We start from the raw sequence: 21,970 nt of genomic DNA, 5'->3' as shown, positions 1-21,970 counted from the left end.
TTGCAGGTAGAGCCCAGGCACTGCAGTGGAGGGGCCTGGCAGACACCAGTTCTCCCACCGGCAAGGCCAGCGAGGAAGAAAGCCAAGTGAAGTGGCCTTCTTGCTCCCAGGTCCCACCCCACCCGGCCACCAGTGGGCTGGTTCCCCTCAGTGCAGGCCCCTGCTCAGTAGCTCCTGGTCCAACCAGGTCAACATCCTTCCTCTCCAGAACCAGGCTCAGCTGTCCCAGGGCTGCCTCCCTGTCCAAAAGGGAGTCCCCAGCCCTGCCTGTCTCGGTCTCAGCCAGGGAAGCCCTCTGTGCCCGACCCTGCTTCACCAGACTGCTGTGGGTCTGGCTGCTGCAGAAGGTCTGGCTTCTGGCTCTGCAGACGGGCCTGCCTGGGCGAGGGTGTACACAGGCCAAAGGGTGGCAGGCAAGGTACAAGGCAAGGGAAGTCAGCTGGAGGCCTGTGGCCCACCGCTGGGGCCAGGGCTGGGCCAGGGGCGCTGTCTGGGCTCCACCTCCATGGTGTGGCCTTTCCCATGGCTCTGACAGCAGTGTACTTCCTGGAGCCCCACACGGAGGGGGGCCTAAGGGGCTAGCCTGGGCTGACACGGAGGGCCTGGGTGGTACAGGAAGATCACCTGCCTCCCCCAGCTCCATCCCTGTGATCCCCTGAACTACCCCCAGAGGACGGTGTGCTTCCAAGAGACCCGGTGATGCCAGCGCCCGCCTGCCTTCTAACCAGCATGCAGCACACGCCGAGGCTGTTAAGGGCGGGTGGGCCCAGGAGGATGAAATGGTCAGAGCCAGGACTGTTGGGGCCTTGTCTTCTTCTTTCGGGAAACTGTAAGCTGGACTGGAAACAGTGGGGGAGCTGTTGCTCTGAAGGTGGCAGGAGGGGCTTCTGCACAGGTCAGACTAGGTGCCCTGAGGGTCCCTCTCAGACCTTAGCCTCAGGGACTTCAGCTTTTACTTTTCCCTTAAATGTCCACATTCCTATCTCATTCCCCCCAAACCCCCAAATTCTGAGTCGGTGCTGAAGAATCAGCTGGTTTTGCAACCCGAGTGGCAAAACTTTGGGCCCCAGGCCAGCAGACAGTCCCTGCTTGGCTGTGGGCCATGACCCCCTACTTGTGCCGATGAAAACAAGAAGCTACATGGAAAACCAGAAAACTTGAGAGATCTTGCTAAGGCAGCAAGCCAAGCCCCAAGCTATCTGCGAGCTTAGAGCTGGCAGTGAAGAAAGGAAGAAGGCTCCTCGCCAGGAAGGAGTTAGGGCTTCCCCGGGGCTGTGCTCAGGAACCGAGTCTGTCGGGCTGGGTGCTCTCACTCTCTAGGGCTATGCACAGAGGCCCTGGGATGACCTGGAAGAACCCAAGGCACCAGCCACATCCCTGGAGGGCAGCAACCTGCCACCACAGCTGCAGCAAGACGCCAAGGTGGGAAATGGCCAGAACCAGTACCTGCGGCGCAGGGGAGGCACATCCCGGCCCCTCTCCCGCTGTGGTCCAGCTGGGCAGGCACCACAAAGGACGCGGAGGGGACAGCCACCGGCCAGCAGGATGGGCCCCCACTCTACACCCTGTAGGACACCAGGTCTCCCTCAGAAGGTACCCCGCTTCTTCCTTCCTCGAAGGTAGCTTTCCCATCAAGTACCCAGGCCACGGAATGGATAATTCCAGGACTTTATCCAGCTGCTCTAGAATGGCTGGCATCATGGATGGCCAGCTCTGGAGGGGTGGGCCCGGCAGGCCAGAGAGAGAGAGAGAGAGGAGGTGGGGAGGCCCCTGCCTGCCTGCCCTGCACCCCGGTCAGCAGCCACAGCCCCAGCTCTCTCCGACGTCCTTGCTATCCAGCTGGATGTGGTCGGTGCCCTTCTCACTGAGCAGGGGGCCGCCGTGCCTGACCACCAGCTCCGTGGCCACCCTCACGAAGGCCTCCTCCACGTTGCTCGAGTCCTTGGCAGACGTCTCGATGGCGCACAGGATATCGTAGTGCTCCGCCAGGCTCTGCGCCTCGGCCAGTGGGACCTCGCGGAGCTCGCCCAGGTCCGACTTGTTCCCTGCAGGGAAAGGCCGGGTGCGGCTTGGTGAGGCCCACAGGCGCCAGCAAGCCCTGGCCCACCTGGCAGGGCCAAGCTGGGGGATGCCCTGCATCCATCGCACCCTGCCCGCCACCAACAAACACCATTTGGCATGGCCATCTCTCTTTCTCTTTAAGGAAAAAAAAAAAAAAAGACCTTTTTAAATTTTAAAGTGCTTATTCTAACCTTTCGTCCCTGCTTTTTTTTTTTCCTCTTTATTCTCTTTGCCAGAGGCTCGTGTATTTTATCGCTTCTTCCCAACAAGTAGGAGCAGTAGAGTTTGGCCAAGAGCACTTTAGAGCTGCGAGCAACATCAGCTCCCTTTCACTTGCTCTGTGACCCTCGGTAAGTCACTTCACCCCTGAGTCTCGGTCCCCCATCTCTGATGCCACCTTCAGCACAGGGGGGACCGGATGGGCAGGAAAACAGCTGGCCCGCGGCGGCGTGAACAGGGAGAACTAGTGCTGTGACGTCTGTTCTTTGCTAACATCTTGTTATGCTTATTATTTATTCTCTCCTATTTTCCTCTGGAATTCTCTTATTCACTGTGAGATCATGGTTTTCGATTATTTTGCTTTCCTGCGCAGAAGAGCACAGACTACCAGCTGACCTGAGAGCACACTTCTGGCTTCTTCTACAAGGTGTCAGATGTTTCATTATGTTCCCAAAAAATCTGGTCAACAGCTCCTTGACCCAATTTCTAGAAGAAATCTTCTAAGTCTCTAAATGGTTGACTTTTGTACTGTGACTATATAGGGAGGACAGAAAAAAAGATAACCGTCTAGAAAGATCTAAACTGTCTTTGGTAGTCTTAAATGATGCAGTAACCAATTTCAATGTGGGGAGCTTATTTGGATCCTGCTTTCAACAAACTGAAAAAAAAAGTATGTGTGCTATTTAGGAGCAATGATAAATCTGAATGCTGATCAGCTACTTGATTATATTAAGAATTTTCAGATGTGAACATGGTCTTGTTGTTAGGTACTTTTTAAGTGTTTGTATCTTTTATAGATTCATGCTGGAATATTTACAGATGAAATAGTTACGGTGCTGGGATTCGCCCCAAAGCAAGACAAGGGAGGGGAAGAGATGAGGGTAGAGAAACTGGCCATAAGTTGCTCATAGCTGAAGCTGGGGGATGAATATCCAGGGTTCACTGCACTATTCTATTTTTTGTATTTGTATAAAATGCTCTATGGCAGAATGTTTTACTTTAAATGCCCTGGATATGGGGCGCCTGGGTGGCTCAGTCGGTTAAGTGACTGCCTTCGGCTCAGGTCATGATCCTAGAGTCCCGGGATCGAGTCCCGCATCGGACTCCCTGCTCGGCAGGGAGTCTGCTTCTCCCTCTGACCCTCCTCCCTCTCGTGCTCTCTGTCTCTCATTCTCTCTCACAAATAAATAAATAAAATCTTTAAAAAAATAAATAAATAAATAAATAAAAAATAAATGCCCTGGATAAAAGAGAAGTGTAAGGCCAGGTAAGGTGAACTCCACTCCTGCCTGGGGAGTCCAGCTCCGCTAAGCGCTTCCCCATCCTAGGCCAGGCAGGCTGGGGAGAACCAAGCACCACCCTTTCCCCAGCCGGAGCTATATCCAGGACCCATCTGTACAATCTCGTCTTGGAAGAATCAGCCTGACGGTTGGAATGAGGACTCCAGGGACCACACAAATGGTCCAAAGCGTCTTAAGCCCAGGTCTGGGAAGTTGATTTAGGAGGAAAAGGGAAAATGGAGGTAAGAGCAACAATGGTTCTCAAAGTGGGGTCTCTGGGCCACAAACATGGCGCCTCCTAGGAACCTGTGAGAAATGCACATTCACGGGGCCCACCCAGCCCTCCTGAATCAGACGTGGTGCCTGGCATCTGTGCTTTCACAAACTTCAGAGTGATAGGGAAGCACACAGATGGTTGAGAAGCCCTGCTCTGCAGTGTGGTGTGACAGCAAGTCACCGAATGACGATTGGCAGAGCTCAAGTTTCCTATTTATATGCTCACAGGCTGTGTGGACTGGGATAAATTACTTCACTTTTCTGAGCCTGAGCTCCAGCCCCTGACAAACAAGGAGTAGCCAGGGTTATGGGAACTAAATCCAATGACACCAGTGTTACCCACTGTGGGGATACACGGTAACTACAAAGCGAACGTTAGCTCCTTTCTTCCTCCCTCTAATTCCAACTTTGAATATAATTGTGTAAGTGATTGGCAGGATCATATTTGGAAGATCACAGTTCAAGTTCTGGCTCCCTTCCTGCCTGGCCAAGTTCAGCCTCTCTCTGTGCTCCACTTGCCTTCTGTTTAAAAAGGAGAAAGAGACTAGGACAGACCGAGAGATAGATCCGTGACCCCAAGGCACCCTGCTGGACCTGCCCCGTGCCCCCAGCTCACCGATCAGCAGCTGCACGATGTTAGAGCCTGCGTACTTCCTCACATCCTCGATCCAGTGAGGCACTGACAGAAAGGAGCTCCTCTTCGTGATGTCGTAAGCGAGGATGGCCCCGTTGGCACTGCGGTAGTAGCTCTGGGTGATGGTGCGGAATCGCTCCTGGCCAGCCGTGTCCCAGATCTGCAGCTAAAGAAATAGGGGGCCTCCCGTGAACCCGGTGGTGTGACTACGCACAGGGGATAGGCAGGGCAATCCCACAGACCCACGCCCAAAGTGCTGGTTCCACTGGGCAGGCCAGCAGCCTGCACCTTGGCAGGAATCATGCAAGAGGGGCTAGAAGGTGGACAGAGAGAGAAGGACTTCTGCACCCTTAGGAAACAACTCAGTGGCCCAACTTTGAGGGGGACAGGAGGATGCAGAGGGAAGGTGGGGAGCCCTCATCTCTGCTCGCTAGAGTCCCCAGGGAAAGGTGATAAGGGGACATTCTGCACTGCAGCAGGAAGTACATTTGACCCAGGGTCCTCCTTGTGCCCTCTCTCCCCTACACACTGGGCTCACTGCTGGCAACAGTGAACCAGAAGAGCTCCAGCAGCTCACAGTTCCAGGTGTGCTATGATGCTGGCTGTTTGTGCATGTCCAGTGCCTTCCCCTCTCTGGGCCTGTAAATGCACTGCTCTACCCAGCTGTGTGGAAGGTTCCTCCAGCATTAGGGTTCTCTACTCCTGCCTCAGTGATGCCTGGGAAGATGCTCACAACCTGGTGATGAGGGGGCCTGGCCTGTGGCAGTGAGGGCCCGGAGGAGGCAGTGGATAGGGTCCTCCCGTGGGGCCTCTACCACCAGCTGGCCCAGCTTGGCCAAAGGCAAGAAACTTGGGGTCTTTCCTTGCCATGTCTTCACTTAGCAAACACCCATTGGTGCCCACTGCCAAGCCCTTCTGGACACGGACCATGGAGGAGAGGTGCCCGTGTGTAGCAGGAGCTCCCCTGGTTTCTGTAGAAGCAGCAGTCTGCCATGACAGATGCCAGATAGGGCAGGGGGAGGGGCTGTACCCGGAGAAGACCTGGACCTTCACTGTGCCTGGGCTGGGTGGAGGTCACCAGCTCTGGGCCTGGGAGAGATGGGCTGTCGGGGGCCATCAGAGTGGGCAGATGCCAGGGCTCTTGGGGGCTCAGAGTTTGCTTCTCTGCTCCACAAATCACAGGTTCTTGGGGCTCTCTGAAGATGAACACGAGCCTTCGATCTCCACCAAGCTGTGGGTCCATCCATCCTCCTTCACTGGCACAAGCACTCTGGGCGCCTCTTTATCTACTTCACAAGGTGTGGGAGGCCCCCTCTTCTGTTCAGGATAGGGAAAAACCCCAGAGGCCTCAGACAGTTCCTGAGGGCAGGGCTGTGGCGGTGACCACCTCTTCCCTAAGCCCCACCGACAGAAGTCTGAGTTAACAAACTCTGGACCACCACATGCCAAATGGAACCCTCCGGTCCTGAGACCTCCTATTTACTCCTTCATAAAAGGCTCCAAGGAAACCGGGTGTCTGCTACTTCATGCATGGGGTGAAGCGAAAGGCATGAACTCTGGCAATACACAAACCTGGAATCCAGATAACCAAGAAACTCATCTCCATACCCCAGAGGAGGGCACATAAGACAGAGGCCAAACGAACATAGAAAAAAAGGTGACTTGAATGAAACAAAAACTATGCAGAGGCAAATTTTTGTTTACCAAAAACAAACATCAGGATTTTCAGAGATAGGAAAAGATCTGTAAAACAATAATAGAATACTATTTCTTTAAAAAAAAAAAAAAAGTTGAGGGAGTATTCAGGAAAAAGAAAATAGAGGGGCGCAACTCTTGATCTTAGGGTTGTGGGTTCAAGTCCCATACTGGGTGTAGAGATTACTTAAAAATAAAATCTTAAAAAAAAAAAAAAGAGCTTTTGATAATTAAAAATATAACATCAATGAAAAATTCAACCTAAGGGTTGTAAGATAAAGTTGAAGAAATCCCTCCAAAATAAAGAAATACAAAGAGATGGAATAGAGAGGGAAAAAAAATTGTAGGGCCAGCCTAGGAGGTCCAATATGGGGATAGTAAGCATTTCAGAAGAAAAAGAACAGTAAAATCAAGGGGAGGAAATCAAAGAAAAACTTCACGAACACTCCTTCTGTGTTGAAAGAGCCCACTAAATAGCCACACAATGGAGGAAAACAGACCCCCCCAAAACACACCGCATGGGAATTCCACAACAATGGGGAAGGAAAAAAGGTCCTAAAAGCTTCCAGAGAGGAAAAGAAAAAGAAAAAACAGGTTTTAACATTAAAGTTTTACAAAATCCACATGGCATTAGATAGTCAATGAAAAAAATGCCTAACATAATAGGATAGAAAATTATTTCCAACATAGAATTTTCTACCCAATTAACCATCAGTCAAGTGCGATGGTTTAATAAACATTTTCAGATACACAGGCCTCAAAAAATTTATCTTCCTGCCACCCTTTCTCAGGAAGCTACTCGCAGTTCCTCTAACTAAAGCAATCAACCAAAAATAAGATGTGGGATCCCGAAAACAGAAGTCCACTCAAAAAGAGAGGCAAAGGGAACCTCAAGATGGTGGTTGAGGGAGATCCCAAGGCAACAGCTGAGCAGCAAGCCTGGACATCAACCCATCTGCAGCAGGCCACGGGGCTCCAGGAGCAGCTTCCAGCTCTGGCAGAGTAATTACTGGCAGATGAGCCCTCCCTCCACAAACAACCATTAGACTGAGAAAAATATGGGAGGTTGCTGTTTTCAAGATGTAAACAACAAGCAGCACGAGAAATAATCCTGAAAGATGCAAAACTCATAAGATGCGCCTCCCGATCACCACAACTCTCTCTACCCGGGGATGGCTTCCTGACTGCCAGACAATGGGCTATAATCCAAGCAAAGCACAGTGGTCCCACATGGCCAGGAGGCAAATATCAGAGTCTGGAGCAGCTGATGGGACTGGAATGAGGAGCGATGCAGGGGTGGGAAAGCGTAACGTCTCGGTGTGCTGTGGGAAGTCTTTGGAGGCTCCTTCCCTGGGGGCTCCATGCATAGGGTGGGACTACCAGAATTTTACCAGAGAGTGACTCCTACAGGGTTCAGAAAAGACCAGAGATAGAGGCTGAGCAGTGCTAGGGGGATGCTAAAGTTCTGACCCAGTCACAGTGAAGAGGCTTCCCTAGCACCTTGTTAGAAACCCAGATTCTTTCCTGAGACATCAGAAAGGCTGTCACCTACGAGTGAAGACCATGACTAAACAAAGGCCTCCAAAAACCTGCCCTAACAAAGCCTAAAACCAAGCCCCAACACGAGTCTCAGGTTTGGAGGCTAACTTCTGTCAAGTCAGAGAGGCTAGAGAAACATCCTTGGACTTCCACCTATCTGCCCTAACAAAACATAAAAGCAAGCCTACACAGGTTCAAGGTGATCGGCCAGCAAACTGAATTGACTATTAGGACATGAATCAATGGGGGTGCCTGGGTGGCTCAATCCATTAAGCATCTGCCTTCGGCTCAGGTCATGATCTCCAGGTCCTGGGATGGAGCCCCGCATCGGGCTTCCTGCTCAGTAGGGAGTCTGCTTCTTTCTCTCTCACCCTCTGCCTCTCCCCACTGTTTGTTCTCTCTCTCTCTCAAATAAATAAATAAAATCTAAAAAAAAAAAAAGGACATGAATGAATGCTCTTCAAAAGAAGAGAACAGAATCCAGAGTCTCAATAAGGCATCAACCAGGGGTGCCTGGGTGGCTCAGTCGTTGGGCGCCTGCCTTCGGCTCAGGTCGTGATCCCCGCGTCCTGGGATCGAGCCCTGCATCAGGCTCTCTGACCCGCACGAGGCCTGCTTCTCCCTCTCCCACTCCCCCCACTTGTGTTCCTGCTCTCACTATCTCTCTCTGTGTGTCAAATAAATAAATAAAATCTTTAAAAAAAAAAAAAAAAGGCATCAACCACTATTTCCAGTATACAATCAAAAATTCCTAAACATGCAGAAAACCAAAAAACAAAACACCCTAAGAAAATTTGATCCACAAAGAAAAAAAGCCAATAGAAAATGATACCAAAATGATCCAAATATTGGATTTTAGTAGGCAAAAATATTAAAGCAGTTATTTTAAGTATGACCAGAGAATTAAAGGAAAATATGATCACAATGAGTAGGCAAATAAGGAATTTCAGCACAGAAATGGAAATTATTTTTTTAAAACATACAAAAAAGAGTCAAAATTCTAGAGCTTAAAAGTACAATAAGTGAAGTTCTATGAGCTGAGCTTGCAAAACGGAGATGGCACAAACACACAAAAATCTGAACCTGAAGAAAAATCAGTAGAAAGTATTCCCTCTGAAGAACAAAGAGAAAAAAAATATTGAAGAAAAAGCAAGAGAGGTACAGGGACATGCAGGACAACATCATACAGTTCCATATTGACATAATTGCAGTCCCAGAAGGAGAAAATGGTGAGAATGTGGCAGAACTAATGACTGAAAATTGCAAATTTAATGAAAATATCAACTTAATGATCCAAATAACTCAGCAAAACCCAAGCAGAAGAAATACAAAATATACCATGGGAGACTATAGCCAAACTGATGAAAACAACGGTAAAAGAGAGAAATTTTAAAGGAGTCAGAGAAAAAAACATATACAGGGTAACAGTAACAAATGACAAGTGACTTCTCACCAGAAATAATGGATGTCAAAAGACAATGCTGAAAAGAAAAGGAAAAAAAAAAGTACTGAAAGAAAAAACCTTTCAACACCAAAGTCTCTAACCAGGAAAAAATCTCTCAAAAATGAGAGTGAAATAAAGGTAATTTCAGACAAATGAAAGTAGAATCTTCCTGGAAGACCTGCACAACAAGAAATGCTAAATGTTCTCCAGGCTGAAGAGGAATGATACTAAATGGAAACGCTGATGTACACAAGGAATGAGAAGCACCAGAAATGGTAAATAGGTAGGTATATCTAAAATATGATTTTTGTTTCTTGTAATTGCCATATAAGACAACTGACTGGAAAACTATAAATAATGACTGTAAGGTGGGATTTATAATGTATTAGAAATAAAAAGTATGACAATAATAGCGCACCAAAAAAAAAGACGGCAGTTAAATGAAATTATACTGTTGTAAGGTGACTACACTTGTGAGGTGTCAGATGTAAAGTGAGAAATGAGAAGTGTTAAGTGTCAGTTGTAACACATGAAGTGATACAAAACTGACTCTAAAGAGACTTTATAAGTTAAGGATGCATAGTTAGCCCTTCATCTGGTAAGAGAAATAAGCAGGTCAATAGAGGAAATAAAGTGGTATTCTTAAAAAAAATTTTTCAACAAAACCAAAAGAAAGTAGGAAAGGAACAAAGGATACAAAACAGAAGAGGCAAATAGAAAACAAGGAGCAAATGGTAGATTTAAACTCAAACAGATCAATAATTACATTAAATATAAATGGACCAAACATTCCGAGTAAAAGCCATAGCTTGTCAGACTGGAAAGAAGGCAAGACTATATGCTATCTACCTGAGATGCACCTTAAATATAAAGACACAAATAGGTAGCCCATAAAAAAATGAAATATATAAAGTACATGTAAAGAGTAAGCATAAGAAAGTATGACAGTTTTAGGAATATGAAGTAGGCTTCCAAACAATTACAAGAGATAAAGAGACATTTCATAATGATAAGAGGCAATTATCAGAAAGACATAATGATACTAAATATGTATCCACTTAATTACAGAGTTTTAAATTTCATGAAGTTAAAACTGACATAACTAAAAGGAGAAACAAATCCACAATCATAGTTGGAGATTTTACCACCTCTTTCTCAGTAATTGATACAGTAAGTAGACCAAAAAAAAAAAAAATCAGTGTGGATAAAGAATATACTAAACAACACTACTGATCAAATTGACATTTCTAGAACACTACACCCAACATTGCAGAACAGCACTTTTTTTTTCAAGTGGACCCAGAATATACACCAAGTTAAACCATACATATGCTGGGCCTCAAAATAAGTCTCAATAAATTTCAAAAGGCTGAATTCTTGTAGATTATTACTCTAACCACACACACACACACACACACACACACACAAAACACTAAAGTAGAAAACAAGAAAGCTCTGAGAGAGATTTCTTCAAGAAGACGGAACTGAGAGGTGCCTGGGTGGCTCAGTCAGTTAAGCATCTGACTTCGGCTCAGGTCATGATCTCCTGGTCCTGGGATCAGGCTGTGTCAGGCTCCCCACTCAGTGGAGAGCCTACTTCTCTTTCTTTCTCTCCCTCTGCCCCTCCCCGCCCCTCGTGGTCTCTCTCATGCTCTCTCGCTCGCTCTCTCTCGCAAATAAATAAATAACATGTTAAAAAAGAAGAAGAAGAAGACAGAGCTGAGAGAAGCATACTGAGAGGCATATATTGAGAGGCAAGGTATACAAATATGTTGGACAGATGGGGAGGGAAGCTATATCAATTAGGATCTTCTCTAATTGGGGAGATGAATTAATGGTAAATACATAGACACCTAAGCAAAACAAAGATGATTACTACTTCCAGGAAAAACTGGTGAACATGGTAAATGAAAAATAATGGCAGTACACTAATGGCTTAGCAGTGAACAGCACTTACTAATCATAACGTATTCATTCAATCATTTAAATAAGAACTTACTAAACACCGGCTATGTGTTCCAGATACTAGAATGGAGATACCAGGGCCAACAAAACAGATGCAAATTCCTATCCTCAAGCTTACAGTCTGGTGCAAGAGACGAATGCTAAGTAAGATCCTAAGTAATAAGGATTTATAATTATTATAAAATATATGTATTTATACATACATATATAATATAAAAATATTTATTATAAAGAAATAATAAAAATAATAAGTATGCTAGATAGGGATAAGAGGGGAAAAAAATGAGCAGGGGAAGAAATTATAAAGCACGTGAAGAATGAAGATTTAGATAGGACAGCCACAGAAGGCCTCATTGAGATAATTGTTGGTAATAATCTGGAGAGGGGTGCCTGGCTGGCTCAGTTGGTGGAGCGTGCGAATCTTGATCTCGGGGTCGTAGGTTCAAGCCCCAGGCTGTGTGTAGAAATTACTTAAAAATAAAATCTTAAAAAAAAATAAATATACGGGGGTGCCTGGCTGGCTCTGTCAGAAGAGTGTATAACTCTCGATCTTGGGGTGGTGAGATTAAGCCCCATGCTTGGTACAGAGATTACTAAAAAATAAAAGAAATTCTCTTTTATGTATTTATTTATTTATTTATTTTTAAGATTTTATTTATTTATTTGACAGAGAGAGACACAGCGAGAGAGGGAACACAAGCAGGGGGAGTGGGAGAGGGAGAAGCAGGCTTCCCGCGGAGCAGGTAGCCCAATGCAGGGCTCAATCCCAGGACCCTGGGATCATGACCTGAGCCGAAGGCAGACGCTTAATGACTGAGCCACCCAGGCGCCCCAAGAAATTCTCTTTTAAAAAAATAAATAAATAAAAAATAAAGATGTGGAGAAAGTTCGCTAACTATGCAAATGTCTGGGAGACAAGCATTCTAGGAATAGAGAAGAGCAAGTGCAAAGGCCCTGAGGCAGACACAAAGCAAGCAAGAAGACTGGGGTGTTTGGAGCAGAATACAAAGGGAAAGGGGGGACGCCTGGGTGGCTCAGTCGGTTAAGCGTCTGCCTTCGGCTCAGGTCATGATCCCAGGGTCCTGGGATCGAGTCCCGCATCGGGCTCCCTGCTCCGCGGGGAGGCTGCTTCTCCCTCTGCCTCTGTCTCTCTCTCTGTCTCTCATGAATAAATAAATAAAATGTTTAAAAAAAAAAAAAAAGGGAAAGGGTAATAAGGGATGACAGAGAAGTATCAAGGGGCCCAGATCACGCAGTGCCTTCTAGATCATAGTAAGAAATCTGGACTTCATTCTGAGTCAAAGTGGGAAGCCATGGGAGTTTTGAGCCAATCAGGCTTACTTTTTAACAGGATCTCTCTGGTTGCTGTACTGAGAAGAGATCAAAAGAGGTCAAAGACAGAAACAGGGAGACAAGTTAGGAGGCAATGGCCATAATCCAGGTAAAAGACAGTGGTTGGACCAGGGTGGTAACAGTGGAGGAAGGGAGAAGTGAGCAAATTCAGAATACACTCTGGGAAGAGAGCTGAAAGGAATGTAATTATGATCTAATCACTATTGCCACACAACTCTACTGGGAGGATGCAAAGTGTGTACGTGTACGATGGGGGCTGGGGGGAGCACTGAGAGTTAGTTAACCATCACCTTCCAAAGTCAGAAGTCAACAAACTATGCTATAACTGGGGGGGAAAGGGGGATGGGTTGCAATATAAGCAAAAGAAATAGAAAAATCCCATCACCTGTAAAAGAGCTGGAACTGATTACCCCTGGAGGCTGGAGGTGGGGGTATCAGGAGACCTTTTTGTAACAAGCCTTGTTGAACCTGACTCTTTAAACCATACACATATGTAACTCTAATAAAAATTAAAAACTAAATTAAAAACCAACAAAATAGCTCCAGATTAAGGTATCTAGGTCAACCAATTGGTGAAATTTGGGCAGCAATGGAGGAGATATTTCTGGAAAGTAGGTCCTTCCCATGACTGGTAATATTCTCATCCTACTCTCCCGCCTTAGAGGAAGGGAATGAAAAGAGCAGTGTCAGTGCTCCGGGGTCCAACAGGCCTGAGATTGTAAACCAGTTCCATCACTTTCCAGCATAGTGTCTCTGAGCTACAACTTAATTCAGTTTCCCATCTGTTTTAAAAAAAAAAAAAGGTACAGTAAGGGCCAAATAATAGATTCAGTGTGTACGGTGTCTAACATAGAGAAGGTGCTGGATAAATGCATCCCTTTAGGGGCACCTGGGTGGCTCAGTCAGTTAAGCGGCTGCCTTCAGCTCAGGTCATGATCTCGGGGTCCTGGGATGGAGCCCCACATTGGGCTCCCGGCTTGGCAGGGAGCCTGCTTCTCCCTCTCTCTCTGCCTGCCTCTCCCCGTGCTTGTGCTCTCTATCAAATAAATAAATAAAGTCTTTAAAAAAAAAAAAGCATCCATTTAACAATATTTACTGCGCTAGTACAATTTTTGGTTAGTGTTTTAAATATAAGAAAGGAGTTTTAATGCAAGATAGAATATATAAAATGCCCAAAGAAAACTATATCAGGCTGTGTGCATGGGTCATTGATTTCTTCGTCTACTATGTACTGCATTTCTGCCATGGGCCAGCCTTTGTTCAAGAGCTGGGGAGACTGCAGGGAATAAAACAAAAACAGAGCTCACATCCCAGCAAACGAAGACAGACAAGAAGAATGCAAATAGGACCCTTGCAGAGAAGGATAATGAGCACTCTGCAGAAAATAAGGATAATGGGGAGAGACTCCCTGGGATAGGGGCCTCCTGGGGTGGTCCCAGAAGGTGACACTCAAGCTGAGGCCTGATGATGACAAGCCAGGCATGGGGACAGTGTTCAGGCAGAGGGAACAGTGCCACAGTGTCCAGAAAGACAAAGCTCGCCGTGTTGGAGATACAGAAAGGGCAGTGTGGCCAGATGGCAGTGAAGAAGGCACATGGAAGGAGATGTGGTCAGGGGCAGCGGAAGCCAGAACATGCAGGATCTTACAGGCCGACATCGAGTGCGGATTTTATTTTTATGGCAATGAGAAGCCATTGAAGACTGTCTGAAGCAAGGAAATTTGTATTAGACATCTCTTTTATCCCACCTCACATATCTTAGCAGCACCCCCTGAACTCCAGCCCACTGCAGCAGCAACCAGCCCACATAGTGTTACAGGCTAAAGAGCCTCGCTGCCTGCCTTGGATCCTCTCCGATTCCAGCCCGGGAGGCCTGTGGGAAACCACCAAGCATTCATGCATTCGTGACCCAGAAGTGAGAGGGCCTTACCACCCTACGGATCAACCCTTGGCCAACGGGGAGCAAGGGATGCCCGGCCAGATCAAGCCCCACTTGCCTGTGGCAGGGACCAACTTGAGGATGCAGCCTTGTAGCACTTCCTTCCTCCTGTTTTACTCTCTCCGGTCACCAAAACAAATGAGCTGCATGCAAGCCTGTGTCTCAGGCTCTTGTTTTCCAGAGGGAGCCCAGGCTGAGACGAGAGGCACTCTGACTGATGTTTGCCAAGTATCACCTGGGTTGCTGAGTGGAGCGGGGTCCTACTGTGGGATCACAGGGAAGGTTTCATAGAGGAGGCTCAATCTCTTGGCCCAAATGCCCTCTGTGTTCCAAAACAGGTGGGAGAAGCCAAGCCAGGTGAGGGCCTACTTTCCCAGCAGCCAAGCAAAGCTCCTTTGTCGGAACCCCACACCTGCCATAAGGCAGGGCCCCAAGGGGGTCTGGGCGAAAGTTTAATAAGTGTCATCAGCCACCTTAGCTACTCAAGAGACAGGCAGGTGAGGAGGCAGGCAAGCACACTGGGGCCATCCTGAGCCATCCATCGGAGAGGACAGCTGCAGGCTCTATTTCCCAGAAGCCAGAGCAGAACCCCCCACATGGATGCTGTGGGGTCCTGAGGCAGCAGGCTTAGTTCCCCGTCAGAACCTGCAGGCAGAGACCACCAGCCCAGTGCACAGAGCAGAAAGGCAGGCCCACGCCCATCTGTCTGTCTGTCTGTCTACTTCCCTGCTCCCTGTCCTCAGCAGGGCCCATGGGCACCGAGTCCTTTGTTGTTCCCTCCCCTCCACACTGGCTGTCACCAAGCCTCACACCACAGCCAACGCAGCCAGCCTCAACCCTGCCCCGGGCCTCCGCCCGCACTGCAGTCCATTCTCCACACAGCAGCCGATGTGGAGCCCCTAAAACAGTGTTAAGTAGGATCTTGTCGCTCCTTGGCTCTCCACCCCAGAAAGGCCTAAAGGACCTGCAGCCTGGACTTTATCTGCCTTCACATAACTTCACTTCAGCCGTATTTGCTCCTGGCCGGTCCCTGAGCACTCGGAGGTCTCTATACCAAGACCCCTGCCCTTGACATTCCCCTTCCTGAAGTGTTCTTCTCCCAGGCCAGCACATGACTGCTGCCTCCCTTCACTCCTGCCTGCTTTCAAGTATCAGTTGCGCTCACGGGTCTTTCATGATTCCCCTTTCTTAAAAGAGCAGCCCATCCTGTCCCCTCACCCCGATTTACTTTTCTCCGAAGGCAGCATTCACACATATGCACTTTTTAAATGTTTCCTGTTCTCTCTCATAGGAGTTTCACGAGGGCAGAGCCTGGCTGGCTGGCTTTCCACATATGCCCAGAACCCAGCATACTGCCTAGCATGTCGAAGGTGCTTGATTAATACATGCTAGATGGATGAGTACCCTTCCTGCCCTTACAGCCTGTCACCCTGCCCCGCCGGACCTCCATCTAGCAGCTCAGGCTCCAGGACTTGGCTTAGGAAAGCGAACCATTGGGTCTTCGCATCCTAATGAGACTGTGAGTGTTCAGCCTGAAACCACCGAGAGCATCTACCAAGTTGAAACCGCCACCCCACCCGCTGAAGTCCTCTGCCCGCACACTCACTTGACAAACAGGCAGGGACTTTGTACTGTGGGTTATGCCCCAGCCCGCCCTCCCTAATTCTCCCACTTCCCGCCTGGCATGCTGCCCGCCCCTCCTACCTTCCCCAAGCCAGGCCTTCTTATCTTACATCGGACTTCAGGGGAAATTTTTAGGGCTCCTGACATCTGGAATGAAGTTCAGAAGCATCTGCTGGGCACGGAGAGTAGGAGTGAGGCCCAGTTAGGATGGAGAAGGGCTCCCAGAGCATTTACACTCAGAAAAGGGGAGCTGCCCCCACTCCCACTCAGGAGAGGTCAGTCAGGTAAGTTTCAAATGGGTGAGGGTGGGGGTGGCTCCCCTCTTCTGAGTGTGGGGGTGGGCATTTCCAGGCTGCAAGGGTTCTGGGTCTCGTTCAGGTCCTTCTTCTGCCTTGGTGACAAGAAGGCTCGGGCCCATGTATCGCTGCCTCAATCTGGGAAGCACAGTCTCAGGGTAAGAGATGAGGCTTATTTTCTCTTCTAAGCTTCACAGTTAATGACTCCTTGTTTACACTGTCCCTCTGAGTCCCTACACCCATGACGGCATATTCTTGTCTTTATCTTCTTTTCCTAGGATAGATTGCATTCATCTTGATCTTTTGGTGAACTCCTACCTAACCTTCAAGACCCTGTTCAAAAGTCACCTGGTCAGTAGAGCTTTCCCTGACACACAGGACCAAGCCCCAGCCCAGAGCAGAATTCATTTCTTGCCTTCCTGTTCCCTAGCATCTGTGTTCTTGCCTCTGTAACAGCACACACTGCAGAGTATGTTCAACATTTAATTCAAGTGTCCCAAACTAAGGTGCGTTTGGGGGCAGGCAAGGAACGTAAAATGCAGCAAGACAACAGAAAAGATTGTCCAGCCTAAAGCAAATCCAATTAAAAACAAAGCAGCACATCACCATTCTGTAGGCACCAAAAAACAGGTTTCTTAGTGGGAACTGGCCTAGGGCTGTCTATGTGGGGCTCTTGGTTTGTAAGTCTCTCTCTTGCTATCAAGAATGGGCTCTTGAGGGGAGAGAACCCATCTTACTCCTTTGTGCCACCAGCAACCAGGCACAGACCCAGGTACTCAACAATAAAGGAACTGAAGGCAGGGCCTGGTAGTCAGGCCAGTGAGAGGGAACAAGAGGAGGACAAGAGGTACGGTGGGGCTAAACCTGCTTTCCAGGGATTTGTGCCTGCTGTCCCTAAGGAGTGGCTTCCTATGTGCCCCAGTGGGAAATCAAGTCTGCTCATTAGGTTAAAAGCACCATTAGCGGGGTGACTGCGTGGCTCAGTTGGTTAAGCATCCAACTCTTGATTTCAGCTCAGGTCATGATCCCAGAGTCGTGAGATCAAACCCCGTGTCGGGCTCCATGCCCGGTGGGGAGTCTGCTTGAGATTCCGTCCCTCTCCCTCTGCCCCTCCCACTCGCGCTCTCTTTCTCTCTCTCTCTCAAATAGATAAATAAATCTTTAAAAAAAAAAAAGCACTATTAGTGGTTCAGTTCCCAAAACCTATGTCCAGCACTGTCTCCACCAGTGGAAATAGAAGAGGATTTTATGTGAACGGTCTTTCTCCTGCATGACGAAACAAACAGTGGAAAGTTCCTTGCTTCTTCATAGTAGAAAAAGACCTTGGAAAAATTAGTTCTCAGGACAAAACTCTGAAAACTGGTCAGACTGACCCAAATACGAGTTCCTGAGCTATTTTTCATGATGTCTTGGGATGCGGTGAGCTGACCCAGGAGGTGGAGTCTGCAGGCCACTCCTCTGGCCAGCCGCTGTCACTTCTCCTGCCTCAGTCCTCCAGGGAAGAGCACAGCCTGGGGCTTCCCAACAAGCCAGAACCGAGACACAGGTTACTCTTAGGAGCAATAGTGAGAAGCTGCCAAACGTCCAGTATGTTAGCTGGCAGGTGGGCAGGCAGGTGGGCAGAAGCCAAGGGAGGGAGAGCAGGGCAAGAACACGCTGGGCTAGTGACCCAGGGAGGGGCAAACAACAAGGTGCTGAACACAGACGGCTTCTCTGCAGCGGGCAGCAAGGGCTGCGGGCATACTCCCGGGCTCAAGACTCCTCCTGCCCCCTAAACACAGCTGCCCAAGGTCCCAGTGTCACAGATCTCTCTCTGTCCCTTGTTACAAGGCAACCCTCCTTGGCAGGTTATCTGTCACTGGAAGTGAACGAGTGATCAGGAATCTCAGGTTCCCATTCTACTCCATCAGCAGAGGAGTCAAGGATGGTTCCAGTAGTTACCTGGAGTCGGTATTTCCTCACCAGGAACTTGGGTACAGCGGTGACCAATCCCACTCTGCAGGGCTGGCGGGAGCACGTGGCGCAGGAGGGGTTCTAACGTGCTTCGAGAACCTCCGGGTGCCACCTGTGTTAACGTTCACCTCTGCCAGCCTGTTTCATCCTCACAACCCTAGAAGGTAAGTCTTACTACTGTCTACATGAGGGGTCACAGGGAAGCAGTGGCAGAAGAGCTTTGTCTGACTCTAAAAGCCCATGCCCTTTACTGTGTGCAAGGCTCCTCCAGAATCCTTAAATGCTTTGTTTTGTTTTGTTTCTTCTGAGAAACCTCAGTGATGATTCATACCTCCTGCAGGAATCAGTCAAACCCCTTCCTGAACAGTCTCGATGGGGAAAAGACAAGATGTGGGAAAGAGACCAAAGCCTCTGACCAAGGAGTCTTGCCTCTGTCGCTCGCAAAGGACCACCGGCTCCCCAGGGATGCCCCTCCTCCCTCTCACAGGGAAGCCGAGATCACCTAGCACAACCCAAGTCCTTCCTCTGTGGCCTCCTTCCCTGCTGCCACCAATCCACACTCACAGGCCCCCTTAAGCACTACGGGGCAACAGAGAGTGACCCGACCGAAGCAGGGTGCCAGGAGCCCCCCTCCCCGATTCGGTGGTCAGGCAGGCCCGCCAGGCTGGTAAGAGCCCATAACTAACAGGTGGACTGCCGGCTCCTTGTGGCAACAACCTATGCCTACCAGAAGCTGAGAGCAAGCGATGACAGCATTCCTAAAGCCATGGCCATGAGCTCCGACTTCCTGGGTAAATGGTGTCATGGAGCCCTCAGGGCCTCCACACTAATTCCCTTATGCCCATCTGCTTCTCTTTTTCCAAAATTCCTCTGCAGCAAGGACCCAGCCTAGAGAGGGATCAGATGCACTACATCCCAAAATGAGCTCTGCCTTCCCTCACACTGTCCCTCCTGCACCCTGACACCAGGGTTAATGGAGAGTGCGCCAAGCTGGGAGCCCCATTCAGCCTTGACCCCTTGGCCGCCCCTCCGCTCAGTCACGGCTGATGGTGCCTCCAGCTGGCATCAAGCCTCAGGGACAAACAGTGGGTCTCCCACACAAAGGGCCACCACAGCCCTCAGGACACAGGTGACGCCTTCCACGATCAGAAGTCTGGCGCTGAGCCCCTTGCATCGTCTCATCTCCCCTAACACTCCAGCTACGCTCGACTTGGACAAACACCCACACTTCCTCTTCCATACCTCCCTGACTTTGCACATATATGGCTTTGGTAGCTAAAGCCCCTTCTATCTTTCCTCACTGGGAAATTCACGTATCCTTCAGGGCCTACGTATCATGAAACTCACTGCCTCCGTGACCCTGGGGAGAGCGGATTGCTGCCCCCTCTGTGCCCCTGTGGCATTCAGCAGACATCCCTGTGACAGCCATGGCAACCACAGGGCCCTGCTTTGCAGGGACGGTCCTAATTTTCAATATTCGGTCTTGCTGTCACTAAAATAAACACACACATACTTGTCAGGCCATGTGTTCCAATTCCTGGTTCAGAAACTGGGCAACGACATTATTAGCACTGCATGCTAGCTATCTGTTTACCTGTCTGTGCCCCTGACCAGTTACGAGCTCCTGAAGAACGGGGACTGTCTCTTACTCATCCTTTTTTCTCTTGAGCTTAGAACAGTGCCTGGGAAAGAGGAGGTAGTTATAGAACGGACAGACAAACCATCAACTAGTCGCCATCTAATGATCTCCCCAATATGCAGTTTATGTCTCAGGGTGTCAGATGGTCACATCTACCAACAACTGTAATTAAGCTGGACAGAACACTTTCAAAGTTCCAGGCATTTTCTCCTTGGAATCCCATTTCATCCTGTCCACTGCTCCAGGCAGAAAAGGCCAGCTCAAGGCCACGACTCTTAAGTGATATCCCAGGAAACAAAGTTAACAGAGCAAAAAGGAATCTTTTAACAATAAATGTGAATAGAGAAATCTGGTAGACACGACCCCAACCAAGTGATCAAACCAAGGCATCAGTACCAATGTGGGAACCTGGCTTCCTGTGCCACCTGCCGTGTCCCACCCAAGTCGAAGTGAGCTCTAACTCAACCTCCAGCTTACAGGAAATACAGGAGACAAAGGAACAAGTGCAAAGACACCACAAGGGAACCATGAGACAAATCCAGGAAGTGAATCGGTATCCAAAATCAGTGTCATTAACAACAACAACAACAAAAAGTCATTAAAAAAAAAAAAAAGCAAGGTGTTGTTCTGGACCAAACTTTACTGGACTCTGGTTCAAAGAGGAAAAACACTGTAGCGCCTTAGGTAGTTCAGTCAGTTAAGCGTCTGCCTTCAGTTCAGATCATGATCTCAGGGTCCTGAGATCGAGCTCCACATCGGGCTCCTTGCTCAGCTGGGAGTCTCCTTCTCCTTCTCCCTCTACCCCTCTCCCTGCTCGTGCTCACTCTCAAATAAAGTCTTTCAAAAAAAGAACAAAAATTAAAAGAGGAAAAACACTATAAAAAACTTGAGGGAGAAAGGTGGAAAAACTTAAAAATCGACTAGACAGTAGATGCTATTTTACAGAAATACCATTTGACCCTTGAACAACAGGGGGTCAGGGGCACCAACTCCCTGGGCAGTCAAAAATCTGTGTATACTTTTGACTCCCCCAAAACTTTACAAATAGCCTACTATTGATGGGAAGACTTGTAGATAACATAAATAGTCGATTAACACATATTTTTGTATATTATATGTATTATATACTGTATTCTTACAATAAAATAAGCTAGAGAAAATGTTATTAAGAAAGTCATAAGAAAGAGAGAATACATTTACAGAACTGTACTATAAAAAATCTGCACAGGGGCGCCTGGGTGGCTCAGTCGGTTGGGCGGCTGCCTTCAGCTCAGGTCATCATCCCAGGGTCCTGGGATCGAGCCACGCATCGGGCTCCCTGCTCAGCAGAGAGCCTGCTTCTCCCTTTCCCTCTGCCTGCCGCTCTGCCTACTTGTGCTCTCTATCTCTCTGTCAAATTAAAAAAAAAAAAAAATCTGCACAGAAGTGTGCCCAGTTGTTCGAGGTTCAACTGTACTGATTTACTTAGGTGTGTTAAAAGCATTGTGCTTATTCTTATCAGGGAAATAAAAATCAAAACCACAATGAGATGTCACCACCTGTCACCTGTCAGAATGACTAAAATAAAAAAGACAAGAAATAGGAAGATTGGGGTGCCCGGGTGGCTCAGTTGGTTAAGCGTCTGCCTTTGGCTTGGGTCACGATCCCAGGGTCCTGGGATTGAACCCCACATCGGGCTGTCTGCTCAGAGGGGAGTCTGCTTCTCCCTCTCCCTCTGTCCCTCCCCCTGCTCACTCTTTTTTTTTTTTTTTAAGATTTTATTTATTTATTTGACAGAGACACACAGTGAAGAGAGGGAACACAAGCAAGGGGAGTGGGAGGGGGAGAAGCAGGCTTTCCCGCCGAGCAGGGAGCCCGATGTGGGGCTCTATCCCAGGATCCTGGGATCATGACCTGAGCCGCAGACAGACGCCTAATAACTGAGCCACCCCAGGCACACCCCCGCCCCGCTCACTCTTTCTCTCTCTCTCAAATAAATAAATAAAATCTTAAAAAAAAAAAAAAAAAGAAAGAAAAAGGAAGTGTTAGTGAGGATGTGGAGAAAAAGAAAGCCTT

General features: G+C 48.3%; 1 protein-coding gene across 2 annotated transcripts in view; it reads right to left on the bottom strand.

Moving 5' to 3' along the window:
• Positions 1 to 1,651: 1,651 nt before the first annotated feature.
• Positions 1,652 to 21,970, bottom strand: part of RAB43 (RAB43, member RAS oncogene family) — a 32,768-nt gene continuing 12,449 nt past the window's right edge. Inside the window, exons 2-3 of one of the 2 annotated variants that reach the window (XM_021695186.1) lie at positions 4,453 to 4,636; positions 1,652 to 2,045 (exon numbers count right to left, since the gene is read on the bottom strand). In XM_021695186.1, the coding sequence (XP_021550861.1) occupies positions 1,795 to 2,045; positions 4,453 to 4,636 (435 nt within the window). In that variant the 3' untranslated portion in view covers positions 1,652 to 1,794. The remainder of the gene's footprint in view (positions 2,046 to 4,452; positions 4,637 to 21,970) is intronic. The other variant, XM_021695187.1, reaches the window with a different exon arrangement.

Source organism: Neomonachus schauinslandi, chromosome 1, assembly GCF_002201575.2.
Source record: "Neomonachus schauinslandi chromosome 1, ASM220157v2, whole genome shotgun sequence".
Classification (NCBI taxonomy): domain Eukaryota; kingdom Metazoa; phylum Chordata; class Mammalia; order Carnivora; family Phocidae; genus Neomonachus; species Neomonachus schauinslandi.
The sequence above is the reverse complement of the archived record's forward strand: the minus strand, read 5'-3'. Positions and strand labels throughout refer to the sequence as shown.